Source organism: Gadus chalcogrammus, chromosome 5, assembly GCF_026213295.1.
Source record: "Gadus chalcogrammus isolate NIFS_2021 chromosome 5, NIFS_Gcha_1.0, whole genome shotgun sequence".
Classification (NCBI taxonomy): Eukaryota; Metazoa; Chordata; class Actinopteri; order Gadiformes; family Gadidae; genus Gadus; species Gadus chalcogrammus.
The window spans coordinates 8,505,729-8,522,168 of NC_079416.1; the positions used below are offsets into that span (position 1 = coordinate 8,505,729).

General features: G+C 43.7%; 1 protein-coding gene across 2 annotated transcripts in view; it reads left to right on the top strand.

The window, feature by feature from the left end:
- The first annotated feature begins 896 nt into the window (after positions 1 to 896).
- LOC130383238 (kinesin-like protein KIF6) overlaps positions 897 to 16,440 on the top strand; it is a 54,812-nt gene continuing 39,268 nt past the window's right edge. Inside the window, exons 1-9 of one of the 2 annotated variants that reach the window (XM_056591339.1) lie at positions 897 to 1,132; positions 2,549 to 2,658; positions 4,155 to 4,229; positions 7,778 to 7,925; positions 8,839 to 8,948; positions 10,975 to 11,104; positions 14,578 to 14,784; positions 15,434 to 15,574; positions 15,967 to 16,053. In XM_056591339.1, the coding sequence (XP_056447314.1) occupies positions 1,046 to 1,132; positions 2,549 to 2,658; positions 4,155 to 4,229; positions 7,778 to 7,925; positions 8,839 to 8,948; positions 10,975 to 11,104; positions 14,578 to 14,784; positions 15,434 to 15,574; positions 15,967 to 16,053 (1,095 nt within the window). In that variant the 5' untranslated portion in view covers positions 897 to 1,045. The other variant, XM_056591340.1, reaches the window with a different exon arrangement.

Genomic DNA, 16,440 nt, shown 5'->3' on the forward strand with positions numbered 1-16,440 from the left:
TAATTAAATATGAATGTTTTTTTAATGGCAAGGGTTCTAGATTGCTCATAAATATACAATTTTAGACAGTTGGAAATTAGCTTCAATTGTATTTGATAGCCTGTGAAAAGTTGCTTTCACAATTTTTTCAATGTTCTTCCCCAACTGGTTTTTGTGTCTCATCAATGTTTGTTCCCTTTTTCTTCTGAATATTAATCTAAATGGCACAAGAGGTTGCACCCGCTAACATTATGAGTAAGCATTATTGACTTTGCATGTGTGGGAAGTGCCTGGAGTGCTTTGAGCTCTTTAGTCAGGCTCTATGACTCTATGAGTCACTATCTGTCACTGAACCTTCTATGACCTTGTCTTGCTGGAAGCTATTCTCAAACACCTGAGTCCTATTAATAAACACAAACAGAAATAATGTGACTTAGCCTACATAAATAAGCTAACTGACTGTCAAACACACTTTCTACAAGCATGCATGTAAACAAACACACACACACACACACACACACACACACACACACACACACACACACACACACACACACACACACACACACACACACACACACACACACACACACACACACGCGCGCGCTGACACAGGTGTGACACAGACACATCCACTTGCATGTACAGAAACGCACACACACCCACGTGCTTATGCACAGACGTGCACAATTGCACATGCATGAGTTTACTGACTGTTGAACACACTTTCTACAAGGATAGATCTTCACACACACACACACACACACACACACACACACACACACACACACACACACACACACACACACACACACACACACACACACACACACACACACAAACAGCCTGTTTATGGGATAGTCTACTCTATTGAAACGTTTTCCCACTTTTTTGCAAATTCTAATTCAACCTCCAAATCCGTGCATTTTGCAGTGGGCAACCCCTACCACGGCCACGTGACCCGCCTCCTAGCAACAGCGTCCAACAAAACAACCTTGCTGCTGATTCAAACCTAACATGGTTAACAAAAGCAATTCGACTGTTTATTACCCAAATCTCTAATCCGATGGCCGGCATGGCAGAAAAAGGAACGGTGAAAGAGACGATACAGATATTTGCTCGTGTGAAACCCACCCGGGAGGAAACAAGTAAGGTAAGTGGGCCAACGTGGTCGATAGTTTGAAACACCTGAGCGGCGGAAACACCTCAACATCTACAAATACAGTCATAACACGTGAACAATCCAACACTTTTGACTTATATTGGTTAATGGTAAATGGACTGCATTGATACAGCGCCTTTCTAACCAGTGGCCAGTCAAAGCGCTTTACCATATTGCCTCACATTCACCCATTCACACACCGGCGACGGAGTCAACCCTACAAGGCGACAGCCAGCTCGTCTGGAGCAGGTAGGGTGAGGTGTCTTGCTCAGGGACACCTCGACACTCAGCTAGGAGGACCCGGGGATCGATCGAACCAGCAACCTTCTGGTAAACCCGCTCTGCCGCCCCCCTTAATAATGTCTAGTTCACTGCATTATTTTGCGTTCAGTGTTCAGAAGTCCTAGGGATGCACAGCAGGTGAGCGCCCTGAGGTGGTAACGTCCCGTCTGTTATGCGGTACCTCTTAACAAGCGGCAGGTCCTGACGATAACATCAGATCTGATGCCAGTGATTCAGATGGCATCCGGACACTATTTAAAAAACAAACAAACATAGGGCGGGGGATCTTAAACATATGTTTCAAGGCAACACATGACAGATATGAGGGTTCAATAATGCCCAACCTCTTCTCCGCCCTTAGGGTTGAAGTGAAAGCGTATTGATTCTGTCTTCTGTCGTTTGTTTTCTTACTCCCGGAGGAATGGTTTGGGCTCTATTGAGTGGAAGTAATTTAAGGGCTTGTCTGTCTAAACAGGACTTGTCTGTCTATCTAGTGCACTGAATAGTGCCGAATGTATAATGTATGTATAAATACTTCTGAATGTAGTCTATATCTACGAATATCCAGCCCTGTGTCAAGGTCTATTGACTACCATATTTCAGCTTGTTGAGGTTGTTGCAGTAATATATAGCCGCATGGCCACCATGCAATAGCACCCACAATAGAATACACTTTTCTCCATTCTTTGGTCAAGAAGAATCTATCTATACTCCCAGACTGTTATTTGAGCCTGCGCTGTTACACACCACAGATACACACAAAAACATACACATGCACTATTTCCACATGCATGCATTCCTTGCTGCAATACAAGGGTCATCATCCACACTCACCACTTTGCAAAAGTAGAATTAATGAGGTCTGGTCACTGCTAAATAAACATCCATATGGTGCACATTCTCCGAATAGGATTAAATCAACGTTATTCAGGCATACATATCATATCATAACAGCATCATCTAACAACTACTTTATACTTCAAATGTATTTATATTCATTTGAAATGGTCTTGCATACCATGCAAAACAAATGATTTGCGTTTGGATACATTGTTTTAGAGGGAAAAGCATTACGTAAACATGGCTTGAGTCCCTATGTTTGACTGTTCTCTCTGGCTCCCTCAGGTGTACTCTGTGAACAATGACGAGGCAGCAGGTGCTTCTGTGGAATTTGTGGTGCCCAAAGACCTGGGGGATGGTTACGTTAACAACAAACTGGAGAACTACAAATTTAGGTCAGTTTTGTTTTGTTGTGGTCTACTCACTCTCTCTTTGAAATATAGCTGGGTGTAACGCAGACTCCAAGTTAAGTTTGCCAAAAATTGGATAACGCTAGTAAAAAAAACCGAAAAGACAGCTTTGAAAAAACAAGTTGGGTGGTTCTGGAGTCGTTTTCGCCCAAAGGAAGGGGGTGTGTAGCAAACTAAGAGGGTAGTGGCTGTGTAAGTACTCTTTCCCATGAATAATTCATCCAGCGAGCCTGTCATAGAGAGGCCAGAACATCTGTTGGAGGCTGGTGGTGAACAGTGGAGACGTTCACTGGGCAAGGCCCCTGGCTGCCACACAGCCCTACGTTCACACAGAGGAAGTCAGACGCAGGGGACACCGAAGGCCCTCGGAAAAGCCACAGGCTCTTTAAAAATAGTCAGCCGGAGGTTCCCGTGTGTCCCTACGCTATCGAAAATAAAATGTCCACATTTAACAATTTCCTACTTCCATCCGTCTTCTCATCTTCTTCCGTGGTGGAATAATACATTGCAGGGTGTGCCTGGCCTTTAAGGGCCCAATGACTAAAGAGTTCCTCTCCCACTTAGGAGTGGCAATGAAGCCCTGCTCTGTGTTCTTGTTCTGTGGACGGTTAATGCTGTTTGACATTGGAGCTGAACCAGCAACATGTGGTTCAGTTAAATATTATGGTCATAGTTCCCAAAGTAAAATTATTGGAGTAGGCTATATGTCATTTTCTCCATGGAATCGAGGGAAGTCCATTAAAGAGAACCCAACCCCACCAACACACCTGTTTGAATCAGGGGACTCCCTTTAGTTCAAACACATGCAATTTTCGTGCATGACATCTGATTGGCTGAAATGGTTACCTGGTTACATGCAGGAGGATTGAAGGTACGTGTCACAGGGGACCCCTACCCCAGAGCAAAAAATATCCTATTAGCATGTTTTAAAGGCGCGGCCAGAGGGGCTCTGTTCTCCTTTAAATGAAACTCACCTCTTAAACAACTTATTTTAGATGAAAAGTTATTTAGTGAGTTACTTTGTAGAAGCTATGGCTTGATTCTGTTTCACATCTACACTTGATTGCCTAAAGTCGGAAAAAACACAAGATGGCATGTGGTCTTAAATTTGATGTTAGCCCTTCATGGGTTCAAACCATACTATTGTATGAGTTACCCGTTATCTGCCGTTTATGGCTTTGGGTTACATCGATCAAACATTATGGTCCCCCCCCCCCCCCACCCTCCATCATTGTATTAAGTGGGAGTGTATTGGGCAAGAGAGAAGAATCCTGGATGGCATCTCCCTGAATGAAAAGAAAAACACATTTTTTCTTAATTTTGATAGTCGGTAGGGTCTAGCTCAAACAAGGGGTTTGGTTTGGCTTTAATTGGCTGGCTACAATGAAGTAGTGAATTATTATGAGGAACTGCTCACAAATACATTAAATAGTCAAGTCAGTTCAGTTGGACATTTGTTTGATCTTTTATTTGACATCTAGGTTCCGGAGGGTGTTCGATCAAACTGCTGGTCAAGAGGAGATCTTTGAAACCATTGCTCAGCCAGTGGCAGACAGGTAACGTTGGTGTGTCTTTTGTTTTTCATTCGATTTGTACCTCAATGTGTCTTTTGCCCACAAACCTCCCCATCTCTGACTCAGAAAATGTAACTCAAATGGTTAGAAGTGGGGCAGACCCATATCCACTGGTCCTCTGTCAGTGGTGGCCTAGGGCAAGACCACACATATTGTACAGGCCTGCCTGGTTGATGGCAAGACAGTAAAGCTTGAGCTTACTGTAAAGTGGAAATGGAAGGAGTCAGTGATTTTATTGTTCTTGGCCCCACTTTCGACAGTTAAAACCACTAAGTGGACTGGGCATGCGTCTGGGGTGGCACACTCTGACATCTCGTCTCAGTACAGCCGCTGCTCACCGGGCTAGGCGATGGGGCACCACATGCTGAGTGCTAATCCTAGTAAACAGTCTTGTCCTGTAGCTCAAGAGGTCCAGCTTATGCTTTCTACCCATGCTTGTCGTGATTCAACAGCGCCGTATGGACTAGTTGAATCAGCCCAGTGAAACATCTGGGGGTGGGAGGTGCCTATTGAACCTCAAGTACCCTTCCCACCAGTTTCTAGCCCCAAACTCAGGAAAAGTGCGTTCTTTGTTTATACTTTTTGAACAATCAAATACTGACCATCCACAAGGCCTCACCGTGGCACCATGGCACCGTTTAGTGTTGCAAGATTGTTATGGTTTGACCGCAGTTCACACTTGGTTTCCACTCGGTTTCCACTCCCATCCCAGCGACAAGAACTGTAGTGGTGCTTGACAAAGGTTTGCCCCTGCCCAGAGGTTAGTCTAAATTAAGACGTACTTCTGAGAGGGAGAAACACAGCTGAGAAGAGGGGGGAATTTAACTTGTAATTTCCTGTGATCAAATGGTGCTTTTGATTGTACCATGTTTTTTCTCTCCCCCCCCCCCCCCCACCCCCCTCATTACTATGTGGACTTTTTGTATCAGACCCCACAGACTATATGCACTATCGCTATTATGGGATATATATATAAACATTGTGAGATGTTTCTAAATCAACTGTCTTAGGAGGATTAGGATAACTTTGACCTAACTTAGTCTTGTTTGCTATCTTATGATCTCTGTGATCTTTGCAAAGTCAGCCTTCTTTGAACAGGCAAGGCAACCTCTTTGTTGTAGCAGATGGTTCACATGACGACCTGGAGTCACAGTTTAGCATTGTCAATGATCATGATCTTGTGGTTCTTTTATTTTGACTACGTTGTCCATAGCCCTGAAGGGGTACAGGTGTTTTATGCAGTCAGGAAGATACGAGAGAAGAGATAGTTTAACATTACTTCATTACATGTCAGGTCCTTGCATCCTTTTGAAGGATGCAGGTTCACGTAGGGCAGAAGTAATCGAGCCTTGATTATCCAAAGCACGGACAAGGTTATTCTGGGTGTTCAGATCCTGTTTCCTACTGCAATGTTTCTTTCAAAGAATATGAAAGCAATAGGCCTGTCCCCCAGGCCTTGTGTCCTTGCCGCAAAGGGTTTTGAGATTTTCAAAGGCATTTTAGTTTGTGTTTACATTCAGCAAAATTATACAAGAAGCAGTACTGGTTTCCCGTCATTCCTGTTTGATTTCATGGTGTAATTCGGCCTTTGTTGATATTGGAATTGTACCAATGACGGTAGCAAATGTGGGTTGCAGTTATCAAACCAGAATCTAAATTGGATTGACAGACAATGATTTTCCTAAAGCCCCCGTTGTCAAGAAACATTCAGAGTCTAGTCAGTAATCATTTTTAATAACAGCATTTTGACTGCCATGGTATCAGCCGTCTGTGGAGGCAGAAAGTCGTCTGTTCCCTTTGGTGTAACCAACATTACGCCCGTCAGCTCGTAATGTTGGAAAAACATAGATATAGATATTATTACATAGATGTATCAATAATAGATAACAAATGGAGGTCAGAAAGGGTTCCACTTACCGTATTGCATCCCCCTTAACCTATTCAACAACCTCCCCAGATAATGCTAGACTGGAGAGTTAGCCTGAATTGCAATCCTTTTCTTCACACATTGGCTGAATCTGGAGGGTGACCGGAATCAATATCTGGGAAATTTCGGAAAAGGAACATGTGCACCTTCTATTCTTTGCAGGTTGAGGTCAGGACTTTCTCTTACAAGCAATGTTGGCCAACCAAGGTTGTTGTCACAACAACCTTTGGAGACTTTTTAAACTTTTCTTTTATTTGACTCCGACCAGAAAAACTTTTAGGCTGGACTTGTATGCCTCCACAACACACGCACACGCACACACACACCGCACACATAACCGATAATTCTTGAAACCAAAAATCTGCTCCGGTACCCTTGACCAAGCGTTTTCCAGTCTCCAGGAAGGCTGATGTGTAAACAGGAACAAGCATTGGGAAACGCCCATGCCCGAGCAGCCCATGTCCAGGCCGCATCATTAGCGTTGACATTAAAGCTAAACACTGACTCCATGGCTACTTCACTGGCACTGCGAATCACCGCCATGACTCATGGCGCGGATTAAGTGGCTTCCAGGCGGGCCGTCCAAGTCAGGAAAACACGCCTTTTTATCAAATCTGACAGGAGTTTTTTGGTTTCCCTGCTACACTCGTACAAGCGGGGTGTGGAATAGCATAGCGCAGAATAAGGGAAAGCCGCGCACCACTCAACTACTGGGTTGGTTGGTCCACGTTGCATTAGAAATAACTGGAGCCCTGGATCGTGTGTGTGTGTGTGTGTGTGTGTGTGTGTGTGTGTGTGTGTGTGTGTGTGTGTGTGTGTGTGTGTGTGTGTGTGTGTGTGTGTGTGTGTGTGTGTGTGTGTGTGTGTGTGTGTGTGTGTGTGTGTGTGTGTGTCATGAAAAATACGAGGAGATGATATCTGTTTGATTGAAATTGTCGAGAGAGAGAAACAAGCAGGGATTCTCCCCTTTACATTTTAGGGCCTTTAGCAGACGGTTCACACACGCAATCACACACCAGCCATGCAACGCGACATCCAGCTTGTCAGAAGCGGTTAGGACGAGCCGAGAATCAAACTAGCAACCCTACGGTTATGGGTTACCTCACTCTAGCTCCTGAGCAAGGCCAACCCCTTTCAATAAAGATAGGCAACCTTAAAGCGGCCAATCTCGCTTATCAAGCAGCAACACCAGCCCACATTGGCAACACAACATGTTTCTCCTATGACATCTAGTGTGGTACTGTGTTGCTCACCTCTCTGACATATGGGGCTCAGAGAAGGCCGTGTGGCACTTCAATTGCACAATGTTTATTATTTTACATTGTTAAAGGTTTCTTCTTCACATAGCATGATGACTACTAGCCTGGCAGGTGCACTGAGTGCTCGGCACACCACAAAATGTGTATGTGGATGCTGAACTCCCAGAGGACCAGAGTCAAGTTCATCTGGTTCATTCCAGATATTTCAAGATATTTACTATCCTTCTCCACTGTGGAAGGAAAAAAACACAACATCACTCTGCAGCTTTCAGAACAATTTCCGCAGCCCATATTATTTTGTTCTATTTGTTTGTGTGCCAAATGTGTGTGTTCCTCTGTGTCAGAGTGTTGGCCGGCTACAACGGCACCATCTTTGCCTACGGCCAGACGAACAGTGGGAAAACCTTCACCATCACCGGAGGGGCTAGGCGCTACGGCGACCGTGGGATTATACCCCGCACCCTCTCCTACCTGTACCAGCACATCATTCAGGTCAGCACCCTCTCCTACCTGTACCAGCACATCATTCAGGTCAGCACCCGAGCTTGGATGGCTGATTTAGTTTTTGTGTTGTCTGGATTATTATGATGAAAAAATAACGTGTGTTTCAGACGAATTAACCCTCTTGTGATTTCAACACTGCGTCTTCACAGTGAGGAATCTTCCAAGAATGATGCGTCGGACTCACTTTAAGGGACATTAAAAAATAAATCATGTACTCAGAGAGAGCTCTTGCAGAGCTTCTCTCCATTCAGCAGATCTGAACCTGATCCAGCTTACTTATATATTCACATTATATACATTATTCATTGAGCAGACAAAGTAAGGTGAGGTGGAGCAAACCAAGCACAATACCCGTTATGTTCTTTTGTTCCTAAAACTCCTGCTGTTTGTGCAACAATCCAAGTGCTCTGTTGCCAAACTATTGCTCGGTGAGCCTCGAGGACCAATATTCTAGACAATGGGGAGAAAAGCAGTCTTTGAAAGAGAGCTGGGAATCCTATTTGATGTGCGTGCGCTGCAGCTGTTTGCCACATGCAGCACAAAGCTTTATATGACCGTTTGAGGAAATGGTTTGATTTATTATCTGGTTGATGATGTGCTGTGTGTCTAAAATAGTTGGATTTATACCTTAATAAAGTCACCTTTCTCAAAATACTCTGAGATTACTTGTAGTGTTCCTTTTGCTTCTTTCCATTCAAGTGATTTAGTGTAAACTTTACTGCAATAACTGATTTCTACTAGTATTTTTTTTTGTATGAAAATCACCCATAGCAGATGCTTTATCGAAAGCCACTAACAATAATGTGTACACACACATATATACGACAAAGTCAACCATGCAAGTTTTAGACACACAGCTTTAGTTTGAATACACTGTAAACGATTGTCCCCATCGTTATAGGACAGCACCATGGTCTACACCACCCACATCTCCTACCTGGAGATATACAACAATGTGTGCTACGACCTTCTGGACCGCCAACTTGAAGCATGCAGGCTAGAGGACCTACCGTCAGTATTTTATTATGCCATTCTTTTTTCACTTTTTATCTCCATTTAGAATTTCTGAATTTATCTTGGGATCAATAAAGCATTAATCTATCCATCTATCTATTTATCAGTATATTAGCCTCGCGGGATATAAACATATCTATACATTACAACGTGACATATATAATCACGTTGAAAATGGATCACAGAATTAGATGATCTTCAACCCAGTGCTTGACAGCGAATGCTTTGCATTTTGGTCAAAAATAAAGATCCCTGCTAGCACCATGTTCCACTGTATTCATGTAGCCCTATCCTTGAGCAGGTCAGGGGAAGGGCTACATGGCACAGGCGTCGCTGTGCGGTCAAACAGGGAGGCCACACGGCTGGTATTTACCGTACGGCTGCTGACTGCCCGCTGACATAATCACGGTGTCGGGACACCAGTGGCTGTGGCCGACCCCGGGCCTCTGCCACCGGAGCGGAATGCTAGCTGATTGTGTACCGAAGCATTTATTGTGGCCATCCACGGCTACGTCCTTCAGAACACCTTCGGCTGGGTTTCTTCTGGTGTTTCTGTTGTTTTTTCTAACCCTGTGCCTCCCTTTCTTTCGTTCTGTGGCTTTGTATGTTCTTTCGTTCTTCCTTCTTTCCATCCACCTTTTGTTCCTCCTGTTCTCCCAACCTCAGCCTCTCCCTTTTTCTGGGTTATATTTGCAATCTTCTGAAATTAGATTTTGGATTGAAAGCGTTTTGGTATATATATATATTTTTTTTTTCATGTCACCATCACAATTTATAACCTTGATTTCTATTTATTTTTAAATTCTAAAGTTGCTTCTCTCCTTATGCGACAGATTGAGCCTGAGGCTTCCATTGCCACAAATGACAGTCTTCTGGAAATAGACAGGGCCCGTTGTTGACCATGTTGTGGCCACGCTTGCTGATTCAAGGAGAAGCTGTGGCAACTGTCAAATCTGGCATTTCCCTGTCCGTCTGTTTCACCTCTCTCAAAACTTTTTTAGTTTTTTTTTTTTATCCCTCCTCTCCGGCTTTTCCTTCCATTAGCAACATTCCGATTTGGCTTTCGAATGGTGGACCCAAAAATAACATAAACAATGCATAAATAATATACACTGTTCTGCAGAAACAGCTTGATCAGGTACCCGGGCTCCGGCACTCTATTGAGACTATCGATTGCCCGCCTCTCCCTTAGCATGTGGTGAAGATGTTTTGAAGATGTTTTCCAGGCCTTCTCTCTGTCTGCACGTCAGCGGGAGAGCTTGGGAGGTCTGACTGTATGTATGGCAGCATCACAAACAAACCATGTGTCCTGCATTGACACCCACAGTTTCCCCTTGATTCCCGATCGTGTGATTCATTGTCTCTTTTTTGATACAGAAATTGACATTTTAAAGGTTATTCCCATCACCTGAAAATGGGGACAAAAAGAGATGTATATGGGACAGAATTGACATTTGTCTGAGAAATGTTATTGACGTTTTGTTCAAACCATTCCAAAGTCTAACTTGTCTTTGTTACTCACAGCTGTTCTCCAGTGTATGTGTGTGTGGGGGGGGGGGGGGATGGCCTTAGTTGACAACAGAAGGCAGTAGCCACACAGGTTATAGCATATTCGCTTCACTTTAACCTAAAGGATTGCAGCCCAACTCCCATGAATATTTTCGGAGAGAGCTGAAGATTGCTTCATAAAAGTGAGCCCCGTTTACTACCGAGCTGTGATTCCCACCCTCCAGACGGATGGAGAACATGTGTCCAACAGAGCTCGTATCGAGCCGCACACGGGCCTTGTTTTGGGACTGAGCACTGGTTAAGGTGTGCATTGTCATCCATGGTTAAGCAGTATAGATTGGCCTGCCTTTCATTGTAGAAAATTTTAACGATGACTAAAAAAGTGTACAAAATAAATCTTTAAATGTTTATCGAAAATGTTTAAGCTCAGGATATAGTTATAGTATTATAGTTATAGTATTCTGACATAATAACTGTATCTTATTATTTTCTGATTTCTATGGTTTCTTTTCAGTACGGTAACAATCATGCATGACTCTGAGCAGAATATCCAGCTCAGGAATCTGTCCATTCAGCAGTCGGCCAATGAGGAAGAAGCCCTGAATCTTCTCTTCCTGGGTGACACTCATCGTATGACTGCAGAGGTAAGTGGAAACATCGGCCTTCTGGAAAACATCAGCATAATACTTCAATAAAACCTTTTTAATCCTCTGAGGGAAATCATGTATGATGGTAAAGTACTGGCCAAATGGAAATTAGCCTGTGTTCAAATTGAAGACATCTAAAGAAATATACATTATTACCAGTCCCACGAGATCAATCTTACAGTACTTTTGAATTGTTCTGTAATATAATCTTTTTTTAAATAATCTTTTTTCCCTGGTAAAACCCAGTGCCCCTACTATAATTGACTGTATATGCTTGAGTGGTTGTTATGAATGCGCTTGCTCCTCTACTTTCCAAACAGATTAGAAATCTGTGTGTTCGGTCGAGGCCCTGCAAAGTTAGGTTTGGGACAGTTGTGTTCACCTTGTTTACGGTGTATACCAGTCAGTTTATTTGTGGGTAAATAAAAAACAATGAGGCGAGTCATCGGTTTTGAATCACAGATGGGCATCTTTTTATACATTTTGGTTGACTACTGCAAATTTGTTTCAGTTTAATGCGGTTGGAATAGTCCTGCCATGAATTTAAGCCACCCTGAACCAAATAGTTGTGTTTTGAGCTTCTTGTAAACTTGTCAGTGCAACTTGCTCAGGGTTTTCCGAGCTTTTGAAACCAATCCCGCAGCGTATATCATGTTATTTCACCTCAAGCGTCACTTATCTACGAAATGCTTAATCCCTTCAGCTAAAACAATGTCAATACTGTCCGAAACCTTACTACCAAGAGGACCAAGATGAGCACTGGGATTGACCATCACTGTCCAACCCCAGGGCATTTTGTTCCCGGACAAAAACACACTCCCTGCTTGTTACATAAAACTATTGACCAAAGGGTTCTCAGTGCTAGAGGTCCAGTGGGGAATCCTCCGCAGCCCACGCCTTACTGATCTGTGAAAACAACTCCCACCCCGTGGAGCTCTGGGGAGGACGTTGGGGGACAATCTGGGCTGAAGCCTCTTCCCGGGGGACGTGCTCCTGCAACCAGAGACTCCTCTCGTTGTTTGCTCAGGACGTGGGTGTCGAGGTCCACGCGGAGGAGACAGAGGAGCAGCCACACTTCAGTGTGTCATCAACGATTCCACACGGACGTCCAATGGACCTTGGTGCCGAATCGTTTGTGTGTTTACTGCTTTCCAGGTGGAGGGAATCATGAGCAAATTTTTTCATTGAATTTCTTGCTAAGGGACTCCTTGAGCCTCCTTCCTCCCCCTCCTCCTCCTCTGATGTATTTTATTGGAGAGGAATGACATCTTCTGAACCTTCTTCTAGCCTCCCCTGGAGACACTTCCACTCATCTGGTTATTCCTTTATCCTTCATTGTTCATCCGCCCTCCTGTTTATCTTTCACCTCGTCCTGGACCTTTTCCTCCGTCCTACCCACACGATATCTAGCCGTGTGTGTGTGTGTGTGTGTGTGTGTGTGTGTGTGTGTGTGTGTGTGTGTGTGTGTGTGTGTGTGTGTGTGTGTGTGTGTGTGTGTGTGTGTGTGTGTGTGTGTGTGTGTGTGTGTGTGGAATCATGTTTGACCTTGATGTCTCACTCCAGTGGAGAGGTGCATTTGACCATAAAGTAGGCTAGCCCATTGTTCTTTTAATTAATTCTGCATATTTTGTTTCTAGTATGATTGGGCAACTAGCCTTTAAAGCATATATAATTTGTACATAAACATGCAAGAAAGGTATTATAGGCAAGTTTAAAAACGTTATTTAGTTGATGAAAATCCCAAGACATCTGTTTTACTAGTGCGAAAAACACATGATTGGCTGCTGAGAGAATTTCACAACAATGGCATTTTTGATACAAACAGACAGCTTTAAGCTTTTTTTGCTGTGTTGCTACATTTGTTCCAAATACTGTTCAGCATTTGTTTAAAGTGAAATTCAACTACATACGCCATGGGCCAAACATTTCATCAAAGAACTAATTGGAGTCAGCCCTATAGGGCGGGGTAAAGTTGACCAGTTAATGGAATTGAACAGGTTGTTGCTGTTGCTTTGGTGCTTGATGTACGCATGGGGAATCTATTGACTTACTGGCTGAAAAACTACTAAATAAACAAGGGCAGGGGTGGATTTCAATACTTTTCTCGTGTTGGAAATAAGCAGTCAGTCATAGCCATTTGTGCCCCAATTGCAACCAAAGCTTTTATAAAATGTATTTCCTTCCATATCTTGATCAATTATCAAGCCCCCCCTAAGTAGTCATTGTTGTCTTCACCTCAATCTATGAGTTACTGGGGGACAAGTGAGGGGTGGTGAACAATTAAGGGAATTTGGAAGAAGGAAGGAGGAGACGGGGGCGGGTAAAGATACAGAATAATCTCTCATGAGCTGTCGAGACCTTTGATAGGCTAGAGCTGCTTGCACAATAAACCCAGCCGCAAGTCAAGGATTGAGCCCCACTTATAAAAAGTGTTCTTCGGCAATGTGTTTTGTATGCCTGATCTTCTCATGACGTCAGGGGAATAGAGCCAAGCCTGCATCGGTGATCATTGGCTGAAGACCATTTGTCTCAATATATATGAAAGACATATTTTAATTCATCAAAGGATAATGTGAGATACACGTTTCATTATGTTTCATTATGCAAATAAAAAGCAAACGCCGGTCACAATACTTGTCCATCCCAACCAGAAATGAAAGGACATTTAGCTGCTGTTGGAGGGTTTGGACAGGGTTTCCCTTTCTCAGCATAAGTTACCCCACCACCACCATTACCACCGCCAACCTGATGGTGCTTGTTTTGTTTGGGGGGGGGGAAAGGGATGTACGGGATGAGTCACAGGAGACTATATCTGTCTCTGGTGCCTCACCCGGACTTCTACTGTTACACAGAAACATCTGAAGATCAACCCCCAGTGTCGCGGTCAAACCGTCTACATCTGTTTACTCTTATTGGTCACACATGCTCATGGCTTTGATCTGGTCAGAACAAAACCCTGGATGCCAAAAATAGTCACTCTAATACGGAAAGTACCTTGGACAAAGAATAAGAATTCCTTCAACTGTCAAACAGAAATAGTATGGTGTTCGTAAGTTTGATCATTATCCTTGTTACACATTTCTGCACAGCACATGAGAAAATGACGCAGAGGATTAACGTTCCTCTGCTCTTTAAAGAGCCAGTGAACCCAAGAGTATATAATGATTGTCAATATAGTATTCTGTTCCATTTGATCACAGTTACTGTAATGAGTCCCCAATTTAGAAAAAAAAAAGGGTAAAATCCTGTTTTTTTCCAACTCCCTAAAACACTATGTGAAAGTTGCGCTCTGCTGTGACCGCAGGTGGCGTTCTTCTCCTGACGTCTGAATGCTTTTTTTAGAGGCACTAAGACCTACGCCAAGACCAATAGGCACCGGTGGCGCGCTGTGCGTGGAACGTGTGGTATAACATCAAGGTGTGTGTTTTTATTTAATTCTACTACCTTTCAACCTTCGCCTCGTCCTACAGACCCTCCTGAACAAGGCGTCCACGCGCTCCCACTGCATCTTCACCGTGTACCTGTGCGGGCGCCAGCCGGGCTCCGCCACTGTGCGGCGCTCCAAGCTGCACCTGGTGGACCTGGCCGGGTCGGAGAGGGTCAACAAGATGGCCCTGGGGGGCCAGCTGCTGACCGAAGCCAAGTACATCAACGTCTCCCTGCATTACCTGGAGCAGGTAGCCGGAGGATTCTTAGAAAAAAGGCGTGATACCCATTATTTATGTATCATGTGTACAAGTGCATGTGTCCTTTTATATTATATTAGTATATAGTATAGTTCAGATTTATGATGATGGGAATATTTTGAGCATATTGTAGAGGTAGAAAATGTATACATAAGGCAATAATGACCAATTGGCTCAATGTTGGTGGGTAAAAGAAAGAATTCAGCCAAGAACAGAAGAAAAATCTAATCCAAATTAGTTTATAATGAATGTTATGATATGCCTACATGTAGCTGTAAGTCATTCCAATATTCCCTGTTCCAGTCTACATTAATCAAACACCCTCTTCCTGACATAAATATAACTTAATTATGCATTAGGAGAATATGCTTAACACATTTTCAGTTCTGCCGTGATTCAACTCCAGATCCATAAATCTCAGCCATCACCATAATAACTTCACTTTGATTTATGGTAATCCAAACATCGATATCTGTCACAAAGACGTGTTGGAAAACATAACCACACATGTCTCTATGGCATATCATTATGATACAATCATGATGGATCTTTTATTATACATACGGTATATGTTATTTCATTTAAATCCATTCTCTCGGGCACTCATTCCTTTCAAATGTTGTTTTTACTTCCTGTCCAGGTTATCATTTCGCTGTCGGAGAGCCGCGCCCACATCCCCTACAGGAACTCCCTGATGACCTCGGTGCTGAGGGACAGTCTGGGGGGCAACTGCATGACCACCATGATCTCCACCCTCTCCGTGGACAAGACCAACCTCAAAGTAAGGACGCACACCACCCACCATCGGCCCCTTTCCAAAGAAAGCTCACGGACGAGTAATAATACAGACTGTCGTTTAGCATAGAGTTTATGAAGGGCTAAATTGGCGGGAGCTGTAGCGAAAAGCTAAGTGCAGACGATTACAGTCAACACACATCCAATTGAATTTTCAAGCTTTAAATACATAATACAAAATCAACATCAATAAAAAATGTCAATTATTACTACAACAAACTGCTACTAACTAGATGACATCTGCTCAGATTTAAATAATCACGTTTCCTTTTTATTAGTACTTAATTATTTTACTGATCAAATTAATGAGTTGATTGACCCCTGACCCACACACCTGCCAACCCGTACTCCCACTGCTGTCTGGTGTGTCTGCTGTAGGAGTCCATGTCCACATGCCGCTTCGCACAGCGCGTGGCTCTCATCAAGAACGAGGCTGTGCTGAACGAGGAAGAGGACCCTGTTCTGGTACAGACACACACACACACACACACACACACACACACACACACACACACACACACACACACACACACACACACACACACACACACACACACACACACACACACACACACACACACACACACCACACACACACACACACACACACACACACACACTAGACAAATCCCCAGACACACACACACCAGCCTTCATACCACAAGGCAGTGACGTAATCTACCATCAGTTGCCCCCGCCAGAGTCTGCTCATGGCTTCCAGACCTGAAGCTGATCAGTCTGTATTAAAAGAGAGGATCCATTGGTTTCACAGAGCGTAACCCACCGTGTCCTCAAGAAACCCGCCCCCTATCCAACCGCCCTTCCATCCATCCAACCCCTTTTTACAATCCT